This window comes from Numenius arquata, chromosome 6, assembly GCF_964106895.1.
Source record: "Numenius arquata chromosome 6, bNumArq3.hap1.1, whole genome shotgun sequence".
Classification (NCBI taxonomy): Eukaryota; Metazoa; Chordata; class Aves; order Charadriiformes; family Scolopacidae; genus Numenius; species Numenius arquata.
In genome coordinates this window covers 40,605,950-40,630,529 of record NC_133581.1, presented here as the reverse complement: position 1 = coordinate 40,630,529, position 24,580 = coordinate 40,605,950, and the positions used below count along the sequence as shown (strand labels likewise).

The 24,580-nt window shown below is 45.0% G+C and overlaps 1 protein-coding gene across 2 annotated transcripts in view; it reads left to right on the top strand.

The window, feature by feature from the left end:
- Positions 1 to 24,442, top strand: part of CSTPP1 (centriolar satellite-associated tubulin polyglutamylase complex regulator 1) — an 85,421-nt gene extending 60,979 nt beyond the window's left edge. Inside the window, exons 4-9 of one of the 2 annotated variants that reach the window (XM_074149529.1) lie at positions 8,704 to 8,788; positions 14,259 to 14,344; positions 16,869 to 17,064; positions 18,757 to 18,866; positions 22,323 to 22,386; positions 22,915 to 24,442. In XM_074149529.1, the coding sequence (XP_074005630.1) occupies positions 8,704 to 8,788; positions 14,259 to 14,344; positions 16,869 to 17,064; positions 18,757 to 18,866; positions 22,323 to 22,386; positions 22,915 to 23,095 (722 nt within the window). In that variant the 3' untranslated portion in view covers positions 23,096 to 24,442. Of the gene's footprint in view, positions 1 to 8,703; positions 8,789 to 14,258; positions 14,345 to 16,868; positions 17,065 to 18,756; positions 18,867 to 22,322; positions 22,387 to 22,884 lie in introns of both variants that reach the window. The other variant, XM_074149528.1, reaches the window with a different exon arrangement.
- Positions 24,443 to 24,580: the final 138 nt, after the last annotated feature.

Genomic DNA, 24,580 nt, shown 5'->3' with positions numbered 1-24,580 from the left:
TTAATGCCTCTGAAACAAGAGGGGAAGTCTGTCGTTTTCATCCTCTAGTCCACAGAACTGGCCTCTTTGTTTGCTTCAGGCCTACGTCCTTTGGAGAAGGCTAAATGTCCTTTTGGATCATACTCGATGAGCTAAGCGTATCTTTAGGATCATATGCGCTTCAGAATATGCACAGAATTGTCTTTGCAAACGTTAAAGAAAGCTGCACGGAGAAAACTGGGTGTCCGTGTAGTAAATAAAGTTTAAGCAGCTATTTGGTTGCTGTAGTCAATAATGTATTGGAAAATTTAAACCAGGGTCTTTTGTTTGTCATCTTGTATCTTCTTTTTCTACTTCTGGAAATACTGTCAAAAGTTGTGGCTGCTTCTCCTTTGTTATTGTTTGCTGTCCTTGTACTTCAGGAACTCTGAATTCTTTAAGCTCCAACTTCATTCAAAGTCCCATCCTGCAGTTAAAACAAGAAATTAAAGAGTTAACATTGTCTTTAGTGTTGCATTAGGTACAGTGTTAAGGTTCCCAACGTAGGTGGGAAGTTCAAACTCGAGTCCTGGTTTTGGGCTCTCTGTGGATTCAGGGATACCACACTGCATCAGTTAAGCTCTTCCACTATTAGAATGTTTTCTTTACAACCGTGAGAGTTGGGAAACTTTTTTTTTTTTTTTTTTTTTTCTGTTTCTAATGAAAGTTTAAATGTTTCACTTTGTGGCTGTGCCATGCCAGGCACATAAGCACACCAGATGACAGCCTTGGACTGTACCTTTGGCACATCTCGTCCTGCCCTGAGTAACATTCACTCAAAGCTGAAGAAATGCTGCCACATGAAACGTTTGATACTGAAGGATAATTATGGGGAATTTGAAAGGGACTGGAGGCTGATTAAAGTTTGTATAAACAGCGAGATTCTGGATTTTGGAGATAGAATTGGAGCAGTTCTGTATAAACTCTTTTTTTTGTTTTTGTTAATCTGGCAAGTGGTTTATTGATAAAAGGGCTCAAGATCAAAGGGCAGGAAAACAATCACACCATCTAGAGGATTTTACTTTTTAAAAAACATTTAGCTCATTCAAAATATGGTGCTACTGGAGCTTTGCCCATAATAAACCCGCTTTTCAGTGAATTTACTGTTCGTATGGACCGTACAGATTCCCTCCAGGATGGATGAGTTCATTCTTCGCATCAGCTGCAGCTGAATCTTTTCCTTCTCGAGGCACCGGTGTGCCCCAAAACCAGCTTTCTGCTCATCCACGCCACTAATCCCCTCGAACTGTTCTCTCCTGCAGCACTCCCCCAACAAATCTTTTTAGGTCAGTCTGCTTAGCGCTCCGCTATATTTGTCCTGAGTCTGACACAGGTTGTTCCAGGCAAATCTCACTAAATCTCTCTTGTCACTCTTTGCTTTTTCACCTCACGAGCTGGGGCTTTCTGCCTGTTGTCAACAGGAATCACCTGTCGAAGTCTGCTGTTTGCAGCCGTGCTCCTTTTGTAGAGTGCAAAACATCTTGTTTCTGAAGACTACATGCCTGCAGCAGCACCCGTACGTCTGGTGGGATTTTCCTGGTGTTCTCATAGCTCAGGAGAGACAGTCCAGGGTGCATCCAGTGCTGCAGGAACCCTCTGGAAAGAACCCCCCCACCCCTGTAGAGCTAAACTCTTCAGTTACCCTCTCTGCTTTTGCTGTCATGTCAGACACAAAGTCTCCTGGCATCCTTACCTGAGGATGCCATGGGATCCCTTCTGGGAGGACGTAATGGTATCAGTGGAAAGAGTAGATGGGGTTTGTGAATAACCTGGACTCATCTGCCTGCTTCTGGATAGTAAGGATGCCAAAAGTTAAGAGCGCATCTGATAACAGAGTATTCACAAACCGTCTTAGCAGGTACGGTGCAAGTACAGCTAGCAAAGCTGTACCTACTTTTAATTAGGAGGATCATTAATCCTATGACAATGCCTTGCATACATCCTGGACTTTAAGAATTAAAACATCTTAAGCAGGGAATTACCTGAGCCTATCTAATAGTTTATCTCTGCTGAGGAGGGGAGGTTCTGGTCCCCTTTTCTGCCTTCTCCCTGCCCCTGGCCATGCTCTTCCACAGCTTGCTTTGCATGAGCTTTCATCAGATATTTCTGAGAGTCAGTTCAATTCACTGGCCCAGGAAAAAAGTTGAATTTTCTCAGCAAGGGGCCTGCTGAGCGCCAGAGCTGGCACAAGGGGTGGTTCAGAACTGGGTGGGCAGCAGCAAGTGAGGGGAAAGGAAAGAAGAGAGAGGAGTGAGCACTGCCCCTTTCAGCAGCAGAAAGGCTTTAGATGGGCTTAGCTGCGTGTTAAACTTCGCCATCAGGAAGGCAGAGATAATGTATCCAGTTATTAAAATTGAGAAATTTATTATTTTTTTTTTAGTATCTAATGAGATTGAGCCAGATGTTGGTACAAAGCCACATCATCTTTTAAAGATACTTATGTCCAAGATTCCATGCAAAGCACAGATTCTTGTGTTGATCCATGAAACACATTTGATGATTACCCTCTTTAAACTATTCCCTAGAAAACCTTCCTTTGAAGAATGAAGGTGGTTTTGAGCTAACCTCGCAGAAATCTTTGGCTTCTAGGGCATTTTCCTGGCACTTAAAAATAACAACTGGGTCGCTCGGTTTTCTTCAGATTTTCCTACAATAGTAGGAATATTTTCTAATGGTTTTTGGAGCTGTCTGTACACTTCAAGAGCAGAACGAACCCTGCTGTACACGTCTTACATCAGCCTTCTTTTACAACTTAAGGGGAAAGTGTGTGAGCGTTTATCCTTTATTGTTTAGTTTATCTTTATTTAACCTTCCATTCAAATTATGGGGATAATTATATGACCTGCTGTTTTGCTTTTTGTTTGTTTGGAAAACAAAAAAAGGAAAATCAATTTTTAAAATTAGACAAATAACACATTCTGGATCTGGTTTCTGTTTATTTTGTATCTCTTCTTGTCAGTGGAAAAAGTGAATTAGTCAAAGAAACAGCCCTTGAATGTTTTTATTTTGTTTCAATTTCTTATTTAAACAACAATTCTCTCAAGTAACAGGAACAGATCTTTTTCATGATAGGTCATAAAATCTCTCAACGCAAAATTTTATAAAAGATTAATTGAAAAGGAAGACAACTTTTTTTTTTGAGAGTAGAAAATGTTATGAGGAAGAAATGGGGGTTTTACACAGCTGTAGGTTGCTGTTTAGATCCCGTGCATGGGTTAATTTTCCTAGAATTCTTGGGTTTCCATTTGTTATTCGCAGTAGGTATATGGAGGCAATTAGGCTATAGGTATCTAGTGAACCAATGCATGTGCAGAGCATAGCCTATTGGCCAGATGCGAGTTGTGAGGTTGCAATATTATCAGTACACATGTTTATATTCAGTTTTTTGTCAAATCACAGCTCCTATAGACAGGACAAGAGCACCTAGACTTTCCTTTTTAGGGGCTTTTGTTTGTTTTTATTCTTTTCTACAGAGTTGCAAACTAGTACAGATACAGAGAGAATCCCGGGGATGTGATACTTACTTATACCAGAGACATTAAATAACTAAGGGCCAGCAAAGACTCTCCTAACATTTAAAAAAAAAATATTATTATTTATTAGGCTGTTCTGTTATATTTCCAGGAGACTGCTTTATGACTCTGTGACTTTATGATTCTTGAATGACTTCATGACTGTGGTAGAAAAGCAACCTGTGGAAATTGCGTGTCCTACCATAATCTACAGGGGAAGGCTCCATTGCCCAGGGCTCCAGCCTGCTTGGATAGTGCTTGGACATAAAAGATGATGGGAATAGAAAACTTTAATGTATATTCATCAAGGCGATCCTTGTGTTTCTGGGAAGTTTTTAATGTGACTTTTTTTGGGGCAGTAAATATTATTCTGCTTTGGGCATATTTATAGCTGTCACGGTGTTGTGACAGCATTGTAGATAGCTGCTTCTTGTGCCGAAAGCAGCCTAGATACAGCAATTCAATGACTGCAATTCAGGCTAAGTCCTAAATATTTATTGGCTTCCTGGGTAGATTTTACAGCCTTCACTGAACTCCAGGATTTTGTGGCTAGGCTGCTGTTGGTATAAAGATAACTAATTTAAAGATAACTCAAGTGTGTCTACGTGTCATGGTTTAGGCTGGACTGGCCAATAAACGAACGACACTTCACTCATGACACTGACAGCAGCATAAATGCATCGTTTAGCATTCCTAGAGTTTGCATCACTTTGGGTCAGGTGCCATCTGTCAGCCACATACAATATGGGAACAAAGCTGGTAAAAACAATACGTGTTTTAAAAGCCAGGGAAATACAAAGCAGCTGCCTTCGTGTTTCCCAAAGGTAGGCCATTTTTATCCAGAAAGTGGTGTTTGTTTTCTAAGACTGTACCACGTGGATAAACTCCTGTCTCCACTCTGCTTCTGAAACACGAGGAAGAGTCTGCCTCAGTCAGTAAAAGACAATAAACTACTCACAGAGAGTGAGATCCATAGGGAAGAGTCAGGATTTCACTAGTGGCACGGTCGCAGCACCAGTACAGGCTGGGCAGGAGTTTGAAGACCAGTTCAGCAAAAATGATGACTGAATGGTTAAAGTACTTCCTCTGCAACCCTGGCCGATCATCCCACTCTACTTTTTTGTTCTTACTCTATTAAGCCTCCCATCTCCTCCTCCTTAGTGTATCGCTGTTCTAAAATCACTTTGGAATTTGTTATTAGCTGCTTTGCAGGAGAAAAGCAAAGCGGTATGTTCAGCTGCAAATGACCATGGCTAACACGCAGATTGCAGCCAGTCTCTCTCCATCCTTAAGCACGTGGTATGACCAGGTTTGTTCCACTGCGAGAGCGCGGTAGAGTGTGTACAGCTCACTGCCCTTTGCTGTGGGGTCAGATTTAAACTCTCCGTGATTTGCTTCATTTGTTACTGGAACTTGAGATACGGTAATTTGTGGTGGCAACCAAAGTAGCAGTTGTGGATTCCAGTTTTCACTCATTCTGACTGGTACCTTCCTTCTTTTCTTTCTTTCTTCATCATGCAGCGTTGAACACTATTTACTCAGCTGTGGCCTGGAGACAGGAAGGAGCAATGTGGTCATGCACCAAAACTGCCCTTGTTTATTCCAAGCAGCTCTTGGCAGACAACATGGTGCATGGGCAAATGTAATTTTCTGCATAGTCTTCACTGACCTTGCTGGAGGGAATAGGAAAACAGTCATCACGGCAAACTGTATAGACACCTCCTAAGGTCTGCGGTGATCCCCCTTCCTGTTTAATAGGTACCCATGTGTAGTCTGAGAAATTGATATGATTTATTGGTCAGGCGCCTGGGGTATCTCCAGGCTGAGTTGTGTTATGGCCTAAAAGAGCCTGCCTGCATACTTCAGTGACTGATTTGGTGCCATTTCTCCAGGCATAAGAAGCAATGGGCTTCTTTCTTTAAAGAAGGAACTTCTCTGCACCACTTCAGCTTTGTATGCAGTTCCCGTCTAAATAGACCATTTGCCCTAAGACTAAAGCTGTAATTCATTCCACTTTTATTGACAGTGAACTTCACCCTCTCATGTGCTGGCTGAAGAGGATCTCTGCCACCCTTTCCCCAAGTCTTTTTGAGCAGACTTCTGCTTTGTTCTATGTTGTTTCGTTGGTTTGTGATAGAGGAGTAAGGATGATGCTGTGACTTGGCATGAAGAGGGAGGCGAAGAAGACAGCATAAATTATGATGTTTTTAAAGCATGTTATTTTCAGCAAGTGAGAGATCTCCATTTATGCCTCAAAACTAATGCTTGCTTAGGGCCCAGTCACCTCTCAAGCTGCTTTTGTCTCACAACCCAAAAGTGCAACTTTATCAGGAAACCTCATCCTTCAAAAAAACTCCTTAAACTCCTTCACTTTCAGGGGGAGAGAAGAGGAGGCTAAGATTCAGAATTAATGAAAAGGGGCTTTGCTGATGAAAGTGGGCAGATTATCCGCCTGGAGCCTGTCTGTTCTGACTGCATGAGGGATGCTTTGTACACTGCTGGACACCACACTGTGAAAATCTAAAGGGGATCAAAGCAGAGCAATAGATATGATTGGGCTTGGTAGGGAGGGGCATAGAAGGTAAGATGAACTTAAACATATTTAACTTTAAATAGAGTTATCAGATAAAGAGATTGAATAAGATACAGTATGAAGAAAGGGTTATTATAATGGTCTGTTGACAAATTAAAGGAAAAAATAATGGAGAGCAAGAGGTACAAGGTAAGAGGAGTTTGAACTTGAGCAAACAAAAAATGTAAATTGAGTATTGCATAAAGCTTCCAAATGGTGTGGCTCCTTCAGACCAACATGTAGACTTTTTAGGCAAAAATTGGAAGTATAATGCCCAGCATTATTCAAAGCTAGATTTAGAAAGCCTTGAAGAGCAGTTGTAAGAGGTCTATACTGTCCTTTTCAATTTTGAGAAAATGTCTGTTTCGAAAGAGCCTTTTAATGCCCAACTTCTCTGTTTTCCTGTAACCTGCTTCCTATGCTGAACCTGGTGAAGATGATTTTATGAAACTTGCATGTACCTTACATGGTCAGATAGTGTTCTTAAGAGCTTAGGACCAAAATCTCTATTGCTATACATGACTGTTGATCTAACAAAATAACGGAGAAGAAAATTTTCTTTCCTTTATGTGGTGTCATGAAAGAGAAATAGAGAGCTGAAAATTCAGTTAAAAATATGCATCTTCTTGGTCATGATAACTGGAACTTTTTCAACAATATTCTTTTGCAGTGATACATAAAACTTGGTGATACTTTCCTTGATGAAGTTCCTTCAAGGAACTGATTTGCTAACATTGCACGGGAGAAATCCCAGCATTCCACTGGATACCACGATTAACCCAAGCTCAGACATACGCTGTCTGAAGGACCCAGGCAGCATCTGCAATAGAGAGCAGCCTCTGATTTGTGTTTAAGTAAGAAACGGCAATACAAAAACAGTTATACTGCCCTCCATATTCGTGCAGACATCCATAATTTCAGTGCAGTCACAGAAATTTAATTAATCTCAGCACTCAAGTTTTGGAAGAAGAGAGATTCCGATGTGTTTATCCCTACAGTAGAGCAAGTTGCACAAATCCCTGGAACGGTATTGTAGTTCTGCACAGGCTGAGACTTCTTTGTGTTCTAGCAGATTTCTGTCTGCAGAGTTGGCTTTTCCAGCCAGAGCAAAATCACCTTTTCATAGCATGACCCTAAACCTAAGGTGCTTCATTAGATAGAATGTCCTCCCAAGAGCAGTGCAAAGTATAGTACTCTAGAGAGTGTCTATAATGCATGTCAGAGCCTGGCAACAGCGTTTTTCAGCTATAGGGTTTCCTGAGCTGAAGAGGAAAATAGTAGCGCTCTCCTCTCTTTCTTCCCCTTCCCTGGCTAATAACGTAGGTAAAGAAAAAATCTCTAACTTGATTTTGGTGTGACGGTCCTCCCGCAGTATTTCTTTAGCCAGCATTGAAAATACTAATTTGTCTGGGTTGGATGTCACAGAGAAATGTCCCTTTGATTCTGCATACCTGCCTCTGGAAACATCCGACAAAGGCATAGCATTTTCCCTTTCTCCTGCTTTTGCTGAACTGCCAGGCTTTGAGAAGTTGGGGAGATATGCAGAAGTGGATGTTATCCAGGACATTATTTAGATGGGAGCCTAAGGAAGGCTAAGATGTGTCTGTGGCAGAAGAACTCATGCTCCATACCTCGGTCCTAATGCCTGTGCCCTTTGGATCCCCTCCCTGACTACTGGTTGGCTCTACTTCCACCCCTGGCTCGCTCTTCCATACTTTGCATTCTTCTGTATATAGAAGTACTGCAAAATTGCTGCTGTTCAGCTAGTCTTCTCCTTAACTCCAGTCCACAGCCTTTTGGACTATGAACATACAATCATGTAGGGCTTTTTGACCAGTATGTTTCCATTCCCTTGGGATCCTATGAGCTTCCCTAAGAGTCACCTCTTTTAGATTCCTTCTGCTGAACCACAGAGGCCTTTCTCGACCAGTCTTTCACAAAGCTACTCTGTAAAACATGAATCATTTGATTGGTTTTCTTGTGTTTTTTGGATCCTTGTTCTGTGCTTCCTATAATACAGTGACCAGATTTGTACACGTTATTCCAAAAGAGACGATCCAGCTGCCTCACCAAATGCCAAAGTAATAACGTCTGTGGTTTATACTCTGTAGCCTTCCATACACAACCCAAACCCCTTGTTTGCCTTTGTTACTGCTGCCAGATGTTCTGTGGATGGTTTTCAGGCACATTGTGGTGAATGTCACCATGCCAGTGAATTTCAGCAAATTTAAGCAACTTTGAAATGATTCCTTTTTCCACATGGTTATATTCAAGTCAAACCGAACTGTGTTCTCACTTGAAACTGCCCTGTTTTGGTTACCTCTTTTTCACACTGACTCACTACCTGTTACCAGTTTCTCTGCAGGAGCCTTTTCAATAGGATTTCCCCTTTATCAGGCCTCTTTCTGATTGTCTTTGCTGGAAACTCCATCTGCAAAGCCCAGCTCTGAGCGTCTAGGGAGCAGTGACGTTGTCATTAGTACCCAGTCTACTTTAATTGAGAGTAGAAGGGAATATGAGATTTTTCTTCCTAGAGAGGAAGCAAGGGGAGGGAACAGCCTGTAAAAGAATTATGATGTTCTCACCTCTCTTTTCCTGCAGATCTGCTGACAGCACAGGAGTACCACTGCCTGCTCCAGCTGCTCTGCCCAGACTTCCCAGTGGAACTCACTCAGAAAGCAGCGAGGTGGGTCCTCATCCTCTCTTTTAAGGCAAGATGAGTCCTATAGACATGGACTTAGGAACTAGATCTGTGGTTAAAGGTATGGACAGAGACCTTCAGCTTTTAAGATTTTGGGGAAAAGAGATACCATGTTTTGAGGTTAAGAACAGGGTGTTTTTCTAGCAATGAGAAGGAATGTACATTGAAGGTATACAGGAGCAATATGTATCAGTGCAGAATGCTGCTGCTGGCTCTACATTCAGAAGATGAGTTGCGTATAAAAGAATGTTAGCCAGTGATTTTAAACTCTGTTTCAAATACTGTTTACCATCTTTAAAATGTGTTCCCCTTCACTCCAGCTTCCTATGGTTGATCACATTTAAAAAGTACTAACCTCTGAAGGATTGCCAGTGTTTTAAAGTACGTTAGCTAAGAACGTAGTAGCTAATCTGTTTGAAATTTTATTGTGATCTAGGCAAAGCCTAAAGCAGATAGATGGCTCAGGGCACTGATAATGTGATAAGGAATTTTTTACTGATAGTGCTTGCTGGTTCTGGTCCAGCCCAGGCAGTTATTAACTATCTGATAGTGAAAATGTAATAAGGTATATGTATCTGTTGGGGTGGGGGGGTCAGCTCAGATCTCAGTAGGAGTGCACACGTGCGCACACACACACACACACAGAATCACAGTGAGGTTACTGAATAAATGCTCTTATTCCTAGCCATCTCAGCAGAGGGGGTATGGAAATTTAACTTTTTTCAGGGACCTAGATATGACGTTTGGAAACAGGATCCAGATGGATGATCGGGATATTAGCTGCTGCCTATGTTGTTCATGGCCTAAATAATGAAAAGGTCCTCGTTTTCTATTTGTCATTCTGTTATCTATCTTTAGCATCAGCGTCCCATGAAAATTATATTAAGGAAAGTGAAATAGAGAAGTGTTATCCATCTGCTAGTACTTCCATTTGGCTGATTCTGTGAATTCTTCCCTGGCTGCTATGTGCTGCTCTCCGAGCTGAACTGTAGCTAAAGCTGTGTTTGTTCAATTAAAACTACAAGCTGAGCCCCACTTTTCCCTCTAGCTCATCCGTGGGCCTTTGGGGCTCCACAGAGTACAGTTGCTTGGCCTCCAATGCCAGAGTGAAAAAGAACACTAACCCTGTAGCAGGGATTTATCTGCTGTTCCCTTTCATGGAGGTCCATGAGCACCAGTCCCGTGCGCTGGTGTGTCTTTCATAGGGTTCCAGCTGAGCTGAGCAGGAATTTGTGATGGTGCATGAAAGGAGGCTTCAGCGTATCTACACATGTTATGATGTTTGTGTCAAGGAATTTAATCCACAAGGCTGTTGTAAACTCGAGGCCCCAGTCAGGGGCCTGCCGCGCCGTTGTGCGTGTGCCGTGGAGACAGACAAGCCGGCTCTGGGAGCAGGTGCTGGAGAGAAACGAGATCTCTGTCAGAGGCACCCAGGCTCAGGTGGGGATGACCTCACTCCTACTTTTGGCTGGCTAGAGATTTACTTACACATTGCTATTACTCCGTTACGAGCTAATCTAGTCGAGCAATTTGAATATAACTTGTCGTATTTCTAAACCGTCTTTCTCTTTCCTTCCAGCTGTTGCTCCCTCTCTCATCCTTTTTCTGGGCTACACTTCCCGTTGTCCTCCTTGGTCTTGGGCAGTTAGGAAGGTCAACTCTGCAGGCTGTCTTCTGGCACCAGTCGATTGAGTCCTTGCAAAGCATGAGCATCACATGCAAACCTACTGACATCGTTCCTCCTTCAGTCTGTGCACCCCTAATAGTTTTGTGGCTAATTTGCTTAGGAAAGGAATTAAATAAAGCAGCGGCAGGAGAAGCCACAGCATTCACTGATACGGCCAGGACCCGTGTAATTATTGGTGCTCTTGGAAAGAGAGCGGTTGTAGCTGTAGTCTCAGTGCTGCCTGACCAAGATGACCTGACAGCACGGTGCATCCCGCTCATCCAGGAGCTGTTGCTACGCGCTGATAACAAACACTGGGGGTAAGATCAGGAAATGTCAGAGCAGAAGAACAGAGGCTACAACAATATAGGTTTTATTCACGTGACACCAGAGAGCTCCATTTTTCTGTTACGGGTGCCACACAAATGCAGAAGTCGTACCCAAAAAAGGACCAGGCTATCTGTGAGATTTCTTGGGTGCTTTTTAATTCAAAGGGTTACAGCCATTAGCAGGTTGAAGATTTTAATCTACAGAGATACCTTTGATCTTCAGAGATGCTTTTTTGCCTTTCTGAGTCTTGAAATTGCAGAAGGAGAGAAAATGAAGGGATTTTTCTGGTTTTATACCGTGATTCCAAGATCTATACCTGAGCACTGATTTGTTTTCTTGTAGTAGAAACAGAAGGAACTTGCTGCCTGCATTTGAGTAGCGAGAGCCGAGTGGTTCACAGCTCGTATGCTGTTTCACGTGCTACGGGAGCTCACGTTGCACCGATTGGTGCTCATGGAAGTGGGGCTTGCAGGTCTGTACCCCTCTTGCTAAAAGGTTGCCTGAGAGTGGCAGATCTTGCCCTTTTTATATGTTCTGCTTATTTTTGCCTCCATGTATCAGTAAACAAACCAAGTCCCTGCAGACTCATTAGAGCCAGCCTGGCCTTAAGACAGATTGTGTCAGTTAGCCTTTAATGGTAGTTGAGAAGAGGAAAACTCCTTGTAACTTGCCTGGTCTAGAGTTTGTCCTGGGGACATCGTGTCTAGCCTGGGTTTCTGAGATTTTAACCGCGATCAGTAGATCGTAAAGTATCCCCATTGGCACAGTAGCAAGGCTTTCCTGCCAGCCAAGCCCACTCGAACCCTGAAAGACCACTACACGCTTTACCAGAGTCCCTCAGGTGTAGGCATCTTTCTTCAGTCGTTTCCAAAGTTTCTCCTTGATTTTCATTATTCATTGAGTGCTGACTACTAACTTTGTAAATAAGTCTGTGCCCCTGAGGGCTTAAAGTCTAATTTGGACAAGAACGAACAAATAAAGAATCCCTTGAAATATCAGCTACCTGGTGAACTCTTTTTGAGTTGCAGTTCAGGCTTTCAGATTTCGTCCTTGGTTTTGGTCCTGCTGTCTGAGTTATAGTCCATGGCTCGGATTCTCTCCTTGCCAGATATTTCAGGGAAGAGGTGCCGATATGTTGCATATGATGGCCTCCCAGCTCCCTTGACTGCTCGGTCAGCTGGCTACGTGGAGAAATAGCCAGCTGCAGTCAATCTCCTCATAAATGATTGTATTGGATTTAAAGACTTCTCAACATTTCCGGAGTGCAGGCTCCTGGGCCAAGTGGAGTCAGTAACCCAGCACCAGAGTGCACCTGCTTCTACTTAGACGTTCCTCCGTCACATATGTGCTGTACAGCTTTCCTTAGAGGCTCCTTGCTGTCTTTAACAGGAAGAAACGTCCAGCAAATTCTGAGACCTCTGCCTGCTTCCTCAGGCTCTCTCTTCCAAGAAAGTGACTGGGACTTGGTGCAGCAGAGCACAAGCCATTCACCATAGCTTTAGATTTTACAAGTTAAATGAGTTGATTGTCACGGAGGTGGTGTAATATTGTCTCTCTGCATAATGAATACATAAAAAAACCTCTCCACTGTTGCTCTCCTGCATCTCCAGGAAGGAGAATTGCACTGACAAAAGCTTTGGAGCTTGTGCTTTGAGGGTATCTGGGAGACAGACCATCGTTTCAAAGAAGGGAGTGCCGCTCATCAGCGATATGGCCCATCGCGTTTCCAGTGCTTAAATAGTGGTTGGAAACGGCGGTGGCTGAGCAGTATTGCCTGAGAGATGAAGATGCTCTGCCTGCCAGCTTCAAAGCCATTTCCTTGATGTGGCCACTGACAATCTCAATAACATGCTTATTAGTGAGAATTAAGAACTGAAGCTACTGCTTCTTTAGACAGGAGGAGGAGGCGGCTTCTGGAACATAATAAATAAATCAGAAGCACTTTGACATCTTCAAAGGGTTTTGTTTTAAATACTGGTTTTTCTCCTGGGGACCCTCTTAGCCCCAGTCTTTCTTCTTTGGGATAATTAATTCAAGCTGCTCTGCATGTTTGATTTTGCCACAGTGAACAGAACTGGTCTGAGTGGCAGAGAAGTCTTGCAAGATCCTATAACTCTTCTAGGTCAGCCTCCCACACAGCTCCCTGGAGTCTTTTACATGAGACAGAGCAGTGGTTCTCCAGCAATGTGTTTAGACCATTGATGCTGCAGGAGTTGGTCCGTGGATTGCATTTGGCCCCGTGTTCAAAAGGGTCCTATTAGGTGACCCGTACTTTGGCTATAATGAGCTGATAATCCTTTTCACGCAAGATCATATGCCAGATACTGACTGTACAGGGTCAGTAGACCTGCAGACAGCTAAAAAGAAGTACCAACCACCTTTCTTTAGCATCATCTGAATACTCTGTTTTTTCCCAGAGAAGTGTTTCCTTCTGTTTTCCAGTCTGAGCTGTCATTGATCACCCCAAGTTTGATTGTTTCCTTACTTCAGAGACTGACCTTTTCATCCTTATTTGGTGGCCATGACCAGAGCATTGGGCTTTTTTTTTTTTTATTATTTTTATGAATGTTTTTGCCCTAACTTATTTCTGAAATCCAGAGTTTATTCCTGAAAGGAGGAGTTGGTCTTTGCTATCAGTTATACTTCATCGTTATGGCTTGTGGTTGATCCTTTTCATATTCAAGAGGTGTGCTTCAAAATAGGGGTGCATGTAGCTCCCTACATGTGCCTCAAGCTTATCAGAAAGAAGGCATTGTCCCTGGCCCAAGAAGTCTTTAGTTTCCATGGAATTTGACCTGATAGTCAAATGATAGACCTGATAGATATGAAAAGAGACTGATTCATTCATTGGGGAGGGAGAATAGGATATTCACAGTGTGTAATGAGAAAGCTGATTGTTGGTGTGGTGTTATTTCCTCTGTAGTCAGGTGTAGTTTGTTTGAGTATAGATTGGGAATTGATAACTCTTGGTATCCTTATGGATCTGAAATATCCCGGTTTGATATACAGAGAAATAGCATGTCTCATTCTGCTTTAACTGGCATTAAACACCTGTTTAATACTCGTGTAACTGTCTTTAGCACAATTACGCTTTGTCTAGCCGTGTCGACCAGCCTTGCAGTTTTTGTGCCAGTGTTCGTCCCATCGTGTCCACCAGGCTTTGAATGCTTGACATCCGTGTCACACTGCTCTGTTTATGCTGAAGCTGAAGTGTATGATAGCATTGACATTCAGGATTTTCTCCTTGCTGCAGGTTCTCAAGCTGTCTTCATTTTATATTATGGTGTCCAGCAGTGGGTGTTCCCGTTCCTCTCTCCTAACCTCTTATACTGGGCCAAGCCACTAGAAGTCCTCAGTTGCACAGAGCTCCTTAGCTGCACTTTCTCTAGATCTGGTGTTCCTGCTTACAGACTTTAGTTCTTTTGTACATGCTAAACTATTTCTCTCCTCTCATCCTAGGATTGTGCTGATGGATGATGCTATGGATTGCCTGATGTCTTTTTCTGATTTCCTCTTTGCTTTCCAGATCCAGTTCTACTACTCAGGTAAACACTGGGAAGCTGATGACTTTGCCCACTAGTATAGCACTACAACCTTACAGTTTCCCAATCACTGCACTTTTTTGAAACTTGTAAGGATATGGTTTTTTCACAGAAAATATATAGATAATTGAATCTACTGATGAAAAGCATCACTGATGCCAAGAGATTAGGAGGCTTCATAAGGAGGTTCCAAATTTTTGTGAATTAAAAGATACTGGGAACTGTTATGGCTTATGGATGTATTTGTCTGAGCCTTGAGAAGTGCCTTTCCAGCTCTATCTAGAGTATATTAGCACCTAAGAATTTACTTTTACTAGGAACATTTTTTTTCCTTACCTTAATACAACATTTCTCCCCCTAAAGTATTGGTCCCTGCTGGAGACAGGATAAGAAAAGCCCACCAGCTAGTGCCTTGAAAGGAAAAGGACCTGGGCAAATAGATAAAATCCTTGCCCCTAATACTCGCCTAACTATGAGCTCGTTTCAGCTCCGAGAGTTTCTGAACTGGGTATAGTTGCCATGGATGTAGGAACCCCCAGTGGACTCCTCTCCCAAGAACTTCTCCAGCCTCCCCTTGGAGTCACATAAACTTATAACCTCCACAAGACCTTTTGACAAGGAGTTGCACAGGTCTGCCACCCTGCTACCTGCCCCGTGAACAGCCACCTCTCTTGTTTGATTTGAGAACCCCTAGCTGGAAGGGAAAGCGAACAGTTAATGCCCATCTAGCTTCTTCCTATTGTTGGTCATTTATAATATTCTACCCCTCTCCTCCAGTTTGAGTTTCAACTACATGGGGTACTTCTTTTCAAATTCTTGACAGGAAAAGTACAAATCAAATAATATTAGTTTTTGTGTGTGTATTTACATATGTTCACCCACACACGTACATCTGTAAAAATCACCAGGTATTTTTAAACTAAAGTCCAGGAGACAAGGGGGAGAAGCTTGGATGAGCATTCAGGTCCTTGTTCTGTACAGGGAGACTGCTTTAAAATACACTGGCCCTAAAATGTGGTCGAGGAAAGGGAATCTCATTCAGGGAACTGCTTAGGTGGACAAAAAGAGGGATGGTTTTCCTTTATCAAAGTCAAATATGCTCCCAAGCACTGGGGACTGCTGGGGTGCCACTTACTCATCTCCCAGCACAGAGCACTTTCTAAAGGCAACATCAGTTCATGGCTTTCTGTGCACTCGCACTTAAATAGCTCCCTCTGATGGACGTAGCTCACAATTGGCCTCGACCAGGCAAAAGGGGCCAGGTTTGGATACTGGGAGACACTGGCTAGAAGCTGTGGTGGAGCGTAGTCTGTGGTCAGAGTGTAGACTTGGGTGGCCTGCTGATCTGATCCAACCTGCCAGTTCCCATCTTTCTAGCAGTTAAGAGTCAGCTGCTGTCCCTAATACAAAAATCTCTTTTTCTCAGTACTCCTCTGTATATACTTCCCCTGTAACTTCCCTGTGAGTATGGCAACATTATCCAGGACAATCCATCAGAGAAAAACAGTTCAAAATGGTGATTTGGGGTTGGGCAGAACCAGGCTTGTAATGCCTTTAGCCAGGGACAGCAAATGTGTTTGGAACGTTTTTCTCTGATATAACAAATATTTCCACTGAGCTGCAGAACCTCAGCACAGCCTCGGGGCCCGCTCACATCCTGCCTTTCCTCTTCACCCGCCTCACGCACAGCATCACGCTTCCATTCGCTCGGGACGTTGAATGCCACCGGAGTCCTCACAAGCCCGTCCTTGTGTACACACACAAACCATCCCATCCCATCCCTGTCCTGTTCACCCAGGCACAGCGCGCACACACGCAGCCTGTCATATGCTCTCCCACCGACCCACGCGCATGCAAACCGCTCCAAATGGAATCTAGATTTGTAAACTGCTGACCACATCCATAAACAAACTTGTTTAAAATTAGACTCTTGCAGTAAACAGTGGGTAGTATGAGGAGCCTGGGGAGAGGCTTTCTGCCAACTCTAGCCCTGACCTGCCCTGGCCCTTCCTCTAGATCCCGTGTTATATTTACTTTGGAGAGGAGCACAGAGACAAGCTGGGATACAGCCTGGAGCCCTGGCTGACTTGCTGCCTTTCCTCCCGTTGCAGCTCCATATAGTTTGTTCCCAACTTGGATGAGTTCTTAATCAGTGGCGAGAGAAGGTGAAGACTTTGCAAACTAGTTTTGTGTTCGACGTTAGCTTTCGCTCTCCGCTGTTTTATCCATGTGCTAGCCAGCCTCTGTTCCCTTGAGAAGAATCTTGTTCAACAGAGCGAGTGGCCTCTCGTAATCATCCTGACAGAAAGAAGCCAGCGGCTTATATGGAAATGGCCGGTTTTGCCTGCATAATGTGTGATCTGAATATGCAGGATGCCATAGTGCTGTGCTTATTTTCTGTTGGTGCTATGTACAGCACAGAGCAGGGCAGGACAGTTTAATCCAACATATGGTAGGTCAAGAGGATGCTTTACTGGTAATAGCCCTGAGTTTTAAATCGTTTTGTGTTTGTTTTTTTTTTTTCCAGAGTTCCTGGAAAGTGTGGCTGCCATTTATCAAGACCTACTGGCTGGTAAGAATCCAAATACTGTGATTGTGCCAACATCATCCTCTGGGCAACATCGGCAGCGCCAGCCCCCAAATGACTGCAGCCCACTCGATGGGGTAGAGGCATCTCTCTTCTACCAGTGCCTAGAGTCCTTGTGTGACAGATCAAAATACAGGTATGAATGGAGTCCAAATCACAGATTTGAAGTCTGTGTCTCTGGAGACAGTTGGAACTGTGAAGAAATGCAGGACTTTGAACAAGCTGTAACTCTCAAATAGATGTCATTGGAGGAAGTATGAAGGGAGAGATCACAGCTGAACTGGTTTAACCAAAGGAGAGAAACAATTTAATGGACCTAAGAAACATGGGATTTGAGATGATTCTTGAAGTAATGGATTGATTGGGGTCTCTGCTTTCCTTCTCACTTCTGCATTGACAATTTCATCAAGGAGAGGTCCCTCTATCATCATGAGTTAACTAGAGGAGATAAGTGCAGTTGTGTTCTTGGGTGTTGAAGCATAGGAAAGGGCCACTGAGGTGGATGGAGTTTGAAGCCTCAGTACCTGGAGAAGATCACACTGCTAGTCTGTACCCAAACCTGTGATGGAGCTGGTCTCCAGTTACAGATCCCAGGCACAAGACTAGTCTTCATTCAGCAAGGGATGGAGCAATACCAGATCTTATTGTACAGCTTTGACAGACACTTTCTGCATAGTTTCTTGCAGGTAGGGAGCATGTGCCATGCTAGAAGGTCATGGGCCAGTTCCACAAAAAGACTCAGGACACAAGTTCCACCCAATTCCTGCTTTAGATGCCTGGATCCAAATTTGTGATCCACAAAATTACTGCTGAACTGCTCTTTAGTACTATACATATCCAGGCATGGAGATGCCAAGTTGTTTTCTTCTTTTAAGTAACAAAAGCTCTACATTCCCAGTATGTCCTGAGAGCTTCAGAAGGGAAGGATGCTGTGAGCCCGTCTGTTAGGTCAGGCTCTGCACAGCACTGTAAGGGGAGCCATTCCCAGCCTTTCATCCAGTAGCCTGATATCCAGCCAGGCTTTGGTAACCACCTTCACCTGAGGGATCACCAGCCCACACCCATGTCTCCCAGGGGTGCCACTGTACCATGGACTGTTCAACGCTTCCTCTTTATGAGGCAGTTTTATTTTGCATGAAATCCTTTAAGGAGTATTAGGCAAGAGCAAGAATCACTCTGATGATATGGCTTAGAAGTCAGGGCCAGGGTTTAAGGTGAGTGTAGAAGAAGAGTCTCCACCTAGATATTATTTTCTGACTTATTTAGGCTATCATTGGAGAGGTTTTCCTGCCCCTTGGATGACTATTACTGATAAAAGGGTGATAACAACATAACAACCCTCATGAAAGTCTATTGTCTTCTAAAAGACAGGATTTCCCAGTTGATTTTTGCCAAAAAAATATGCTAAGAGTTGGGATGTGTATGCCTCTGAGTGAATCTAGGCTTTTCTGCCTGTCCTTGGAAAGGACACAGGTAAAGACTGCTCCTAGAGATGTACCCCAGCTCAAACATTGTGCTTAGTAAATGGGGAGCAGATGCAATGCTAAATAAGCAAGCTGTTGGCTATTTGTTTTAAATTGAGTTGGGGCAACTTGACAGTATTAGAACAGGTAAAAGGGTTTGTTTCTCCAGTTTGAGCTGGACCTTGGGGGGAAAAAAAAAAAAAAAAAAAACATAATTTAAAAGACAAAGCGGCTTTTGAGCAACCTGGTCTAGTGGGAGGTGTCCCTGCCCATGGCAGGGGGGGTTGGAACTCGATGATCTTTAAGGTCCCTACCAACTCTAACCATTCTATGATTCTATGACCTCTTTGTCTCTCTTTTCCTAGCTGTCCACCTTCTGCTCTTGTGAAGGAAATGTTGAGTAGTGCACAGAGACTGACCTTCTATGGATTCCTTATGGCACTTGCAAAGGATCAGGGGATCAACAGAGCCCTAGGTAAGTCTCCTGAGTGGTACAGCTCTAGATTTTCAGTCATTCTGCATTTCTGTGGAATTTCCTCTGTAATTATGCCCCAGATTTTACACTGTCAGCAAGAGCGTAAGGGAAAGTTTTTCATCTTTTTGTTGATGGATTAAACTTTAAAAACATAACACTGTGCCTTACTGCCTGCTTGGAGCTGTGGAGCTTCTGCAAGGATAAAACTAGATATGAAATGCTGCCCTAAAATAGCAATGTTTTACCTCTTCGATAGCTGATCATTTTAGCAGAACTGTCATTTTAACATGTTTGGCTGTAAAGGTTGGGCAGAGGTGGTCAGGAGATAAGTAAGGTGGGTGACTGCTGTCAACAGGACTGAATTGAAGTCCCATCCTATGTTTTAGCCCTTCATTCTCTCACAGATTTTAAGTGACTGGTCTCATCTACAAGAAAAGGAGGCACATCTAATGGGAAAACTTCTGCTGCCTCCTTGGCTCAAAGACTCAAAGCCCAGTCTTTCCTCATCTTCCCTCAAGGCAGTGTGATCTCACTAACCTATTAATCTATGGCCTGCTGAAAATGTGGTGGCACCGTAAAACACAAACTGCTACAAAATTCTGCACCAGGCTGCTGTGGGCAGCAGAGGGGTTACCAGGCAGCATCTCACTGCTCGTTTCCATATTGTGCTGACCAATATTGTTCTAGAGCAAGGAAGCAAAGTGTTGGCATTGGCAAAGGACAGTATGTTACCCATACATAATTCGGACTCATAATTCCGTATTGCCCCCATATGCCTTGCTTGTGCTCTTCCTCCTCTTGAAAATGGGAAGAGAAATGGCTTTTTGTGTTTGACAAGGCTGTATCCAGAAGGTACGTTTAAATGCGTGGAGGCCCAAATGCTCATCTTCACTCAGCAAATCATCTGGCGGGTAAGGGTAGACTTTCTCTGTCTTTCCGTAGGTATCCTCTCCCTCCGCTTCTAGGCTTGAATTTCTGTCAGTCCCTATTTTACAAAGACAAACCTCAGTGAAAAGGTGTACCTTCCCTCAGGGCTTGTTCTTTTGCACAGGTGTGTGTCATAGTAGAGTAAAAGTGTCCCCTCCCTGGCTGAGCCCCTTCTTACAGCAAACCATTTAAGCTGCTAAAGCTCCTCTGGGGCAGGGCTGCTTACCCAAGCAACATGGAGATTATATATCAAAGGTGCATGAATGCAGCCCTGCAATCCCCTCTGCAAACAGGCTTAGGAAGCAGGGCATTCGCTGGGGGAGGTGATGCCTGGATTGCAGCAAGCAAAATCTTTTTTTTTCCCTTTGCCCTACGAAATCCACTTCTAGTCGAGTGCAAAGAAAACAGATGAATGGGGCGGGGGGCGGGGGGGTTGGAAATACCCTGCCCACAGCTTCCATTGCGCCATCCACAAAGCGTGCGGGTTCCTCGTTTCCATGAATGTGGGCCCATCCCCTGGCCCTCTGCCAGCCCCTCACTCAGAGGAGGGGCAGCAACCACAAGCCTGACAGGTGCTAGCCCCTTGGCAAGGAAAGGAGGATTCTTTCCCTGGGTGTCTTTTAATCTCTCTTGAAGGGTGATTTCAATAGTCTTCGGTCTGTAGGGGATCGCAAGCTCCCCAGAAGCCCTTCAGCGAGGGCAGTTTCAGGCAAAGGAGCTTTCGGTCAGGATGCCTGCCTTCTTTCTGGTCTCACAGAGCCAGTAGCCCCCCTTGAGGAACAGGGGCAGGACCCTTGTTTGGGACAGGGCAGCGCTGATGAGTTTGTCCGGCCAGCCTGGAATCCACAGCCCAACTCCAGTATCAGCGTTGATTCGTGAATCCTCTTAAGTGTTACTTCCTGGCTCTCCCAAGTAATTCTTGTGCTCTAGAGACCTCACTGTGCCTTCTGCAAATGCAGAAACAAGTTAGGCTTATTCTTTTGATTGAGCACGTGAAAGGGAGCAGGCTGGGGCACTTCACTGGACCTCCTGATGCCCTGTGTTGCGGTGCCAGGCTTCCCTGTTCATTTGCAGGAGAGGGAAGATCAGAACTGGAAGAAGTGGGGAAGTCTGTTCTGGTCTAAACTGGTTCTAATTTGTAGGCACTCATTTCTACACTTTTGATGGCTGCTGCCAGCTTGCCCATGTGAGGTCGGTAGCTCTCCAGACCCTTCTTCAAGAGCAAGGTGCCAGGGCCAGAAATCAGATTTGTGTCCCCACAGGGAGTATAAAGCCCTTTCCCAAAGGTCCTGAGCGTAGCACCCAGGTCTCCTGATAAACACGAGCGTTCCTCACTGCACTAGTGGTACAGGTTACCAAGGGGGGGGGATTTGTCCTGGTGCGTGGCGCTACCCAGGCTGTGGCAGTCAATTCCTGTCATCTCTGTGCTGGCTGATCACACCCTCCTGTGACCCCTGTACAAGGTGGAGCTTGTTACAGAATTAGGAAGGAGGGCTTTCCTAAGAACCCCACCTTCCTTTCTGGTCTCTTCTTGAGGTGCCCAGTGTCCTTTCAGAGAACGGCAAAGGCGATCAACTAGCTGTTCCAGTCCTGAACTACACCGTGTCCTTCATCCTGAATAGGGTTTCAAACATGAAAAGGAACATGGTGACCTTATGCTGAGAGGGAGAACCCGATAACTGGCTCAGCCTTTCACGCTCTCACCCAGCCAGCAAGCAACGCTCGAGCACGGTCCATCCACGCTTACTCCTGTAGACTTTATGTGCACCAGAGTCAGGCCTGACTTTCCTGAATTGCAAGGAAAGCAATAGTCTTACATCTGTGGAGTGTTTTGATCCCCCAGCTCGGTGCACCACAAGAAAGGCGGGTGGCACTGAAGTATACATCTCCCCGGGTGGGATAGAACATGCTTCAGGCTGTGGCGCAAACAACATGTCTGTTGCTCTGATACGATCTGGGACTGGTGATTATAGAGGGCGATTAGCAGAGGCCCAAAGCTGACAGAGTGTCATCTCCTTGACAGTCAATACTCGGTAGTTTCATATAGTGAATGGAAACTGCCAACACTTTGAGCTCTTCAAGTGCTCTGGGAGGAGAGACTACTGAGAGTGGAGTGCCTCCCGGTGCTCAGCTACAGCCTGTGTGAAGGACACAATACGGACCATCATTCTCTATCTGTCCATGATCCTCAGCACGCAGTGTCCATTTCTCTAACAGAGAAATTCTCTTTGCCCAGAGAAGCTGTGGCTGCCCCATCCCTGGAGGTGTCTAAGGCCAGGCTGGATGGGGCTTTGAGCAACCTGGTCTGGTGGGAGGTGTCCCTGCCCATGGCAGAGGGGCTGGAACTAGATGATCTTTAAGGTCCCTTCCAGCACTAACCATTCTATGCTTCTATAAGGAAGTGTCTTCTGACTTGCAGGGTGGATTTTGGATGCTGCTATGGCTTGAGTGCTTTTCTTTAAGAACAAATAGCCTAACTCTGCTCTGATACTTTCCTTTGTGGTTTGTTTTTGGTTTTTTTTTCCCCAGGGGCTTTGCCAGATAAAGGAGACTTGTTTGTGGACCCTGCCATGGATCAGGAACTTGAGAAATTGTAAGTGGAGTTGCCTAAAGTAGGAAGTAAAGCAACAGATCAAAGGTAGCTTGCTAAGGAAGACTGTATTAAAGTACTGTCCCTATTATTTTGCTCTACTATAAAACATTAGAGAAGCTAGCAGAGCAGCCAGAGCAGAGGGGGCCTCTTTCTTTGGGGTGCCTTGGTGCAGCTAACAAAATCCTTAGAAAAGGCTTCAGAAACAGAGTGGGAAAGTGTGCCTCAAAGAGGGATCCAGAGGAAGCAGCACTCTCTAACGAACAGGGAAATTTTGTTTGGATGGTGAAAACTAGGAGTGTTGGAGGACATAGGCCCAGCCCAGAAGAAAGATCTGTTTAAAGAGCAGGAAAGATTCACACAGCGAGCCGAGTAGGTACTAACACAAGGTGTTCCCCCTCTGTCATGAACATCTTTCCATCCCTGTGCTCATTGTGAAGAAGCCTTCCTCCCAGGTTCAGTCCGAAACCGCTAGGGTAAAGGTTGGGAATGACAAGTTAGGCTGCCTACCATTTGTCTTTTCTCTTTCAGGGTAGCTCAGGTTTCAGGGCTTTCCATCTCCGGTCCCACCAGCTCCAGCGGGGATGCAGCTAATTTGCCTGTCCGTCCCTCACCCAGGATTAACTCTCCGTGGAAACCTCTACACCACCGGCGAAAAATGGATACTGAGAGTGAAGGCTCCAATGAAGAGACAGACTCCTCTGAAAACTGAAGGTTGTGAGGATGGGCACCATTCCCATCTTGGGTTTCTCCAGAACCCATTGGAGGACCAGCACCTCCTCCCAGAGCATCTGCTCTGACGGTGGGTTCTGCCCGCATCACCAGTGTGTGTGTGTGTGTGTCTGTGCCAGTCCCCATTGCCAGGTCCACCCCTCTCTTCCCAGAAGAACGCTGCCTTTTCCCCAGCTCCAACTTGGTGCAGGAATAACTCCTCTGCAGAAGCTATTTCCAGCTGCAGAGTTATGCTACCCTCTGCTGGCAGGCAGGACGAACCAGCAGACAGCAGCTCTGCCTCCCCTTGAGAAATAGCCAGCTCTTCTCCCAGCGGGGCTCTCCCCACAGCTGGGCAGGTGCTGCAGAAGTGGGAGTACTGGTGCCAGCCGCTTGCCAGTCTTGTCTCGTGTAACTGTGTTCAGACTTGGCCTAGTCAATAGAGTGGTTAAATGGCCAGCGGTAGCCCTGCACTCGTGCTCCATTATACTCCCAGTAAAGCTGCACCTGCATCGTATGATCAAAGGAAGAGAAATTCCTGAAGTTCCTCAAAAAGAAGGGCTTAGCTATTGCCATGTCACCTCTTTCTCCTTCCTCCTCCATGTGTCCAAGACTTACCAAAGCCCATATAGCAAATAAGCTAGATGGCAGTAAGTACTGCTTGGTGCTGTCCGGCTCCTCTGAGCTCCCATCTGCGAGGCCTCCCACTGCCTCCAACAGCGCAGTGAGGGCACTTGGAAGAGCAAGCTTCACAGGGGGTCAGAGGACAAAGAAAAAAAGTCTTTAAATCCTTTGGCCACGGGTGGTGTGGCTTGCAAACATAGAGAGCATCTGCTGGGGTTGGGTGGGCAGAAGTAAGCAGTTACCAAGTGAGTCCCAAGTATTTTTTTTTTTGTAAATATTGGCATTGTTGTCACATCACAGTGCAGTCCTTAAGGATAACTGAGTAGTTTTGTCTCCACAGCCCTGAACGCGCTCTCTAGCCCAGCTCCCGTACCTCAGCTTGCACAGACTAGCTATTTCCTGGGGCACTTGAAATTTCTCTTGCTCCTCTTGTTCATAAAATGCTGCGGCGTGGGCTACCAAGAGCTGGTCACCCAAAGCTTAGAGCAGCCCTAAGCTGAAGTGGATTCAAATTCAACACGTGCTGGAGCTATTTTAAGACTAATCCTGTAACTACCGCAGAGTCTGTACCACCGTCCCCCACCTGCTGTGGAGGTAGTGGGAGGGGTTATTTATTTATTGCAAGTTATTTTATTTATTAACGTGCTCCCTCACTGTGCTTCCTCTTCCCACCCCTCCGTGAGTGACTGTGACAGCCTGGCAATAAAGCACGCTGCGTAAGGCCACCACTGCCTCTGGCCTCTTCTGGTAGCAACCTGGGCAAGCGGTACGGTGGGGGGGGGGGGGGACGACACACGACACAGGAGCCCCCTCGGGCCACCCCACCAGACCCCAACTTGCCTGGGGAAGGCGATGGCACCAC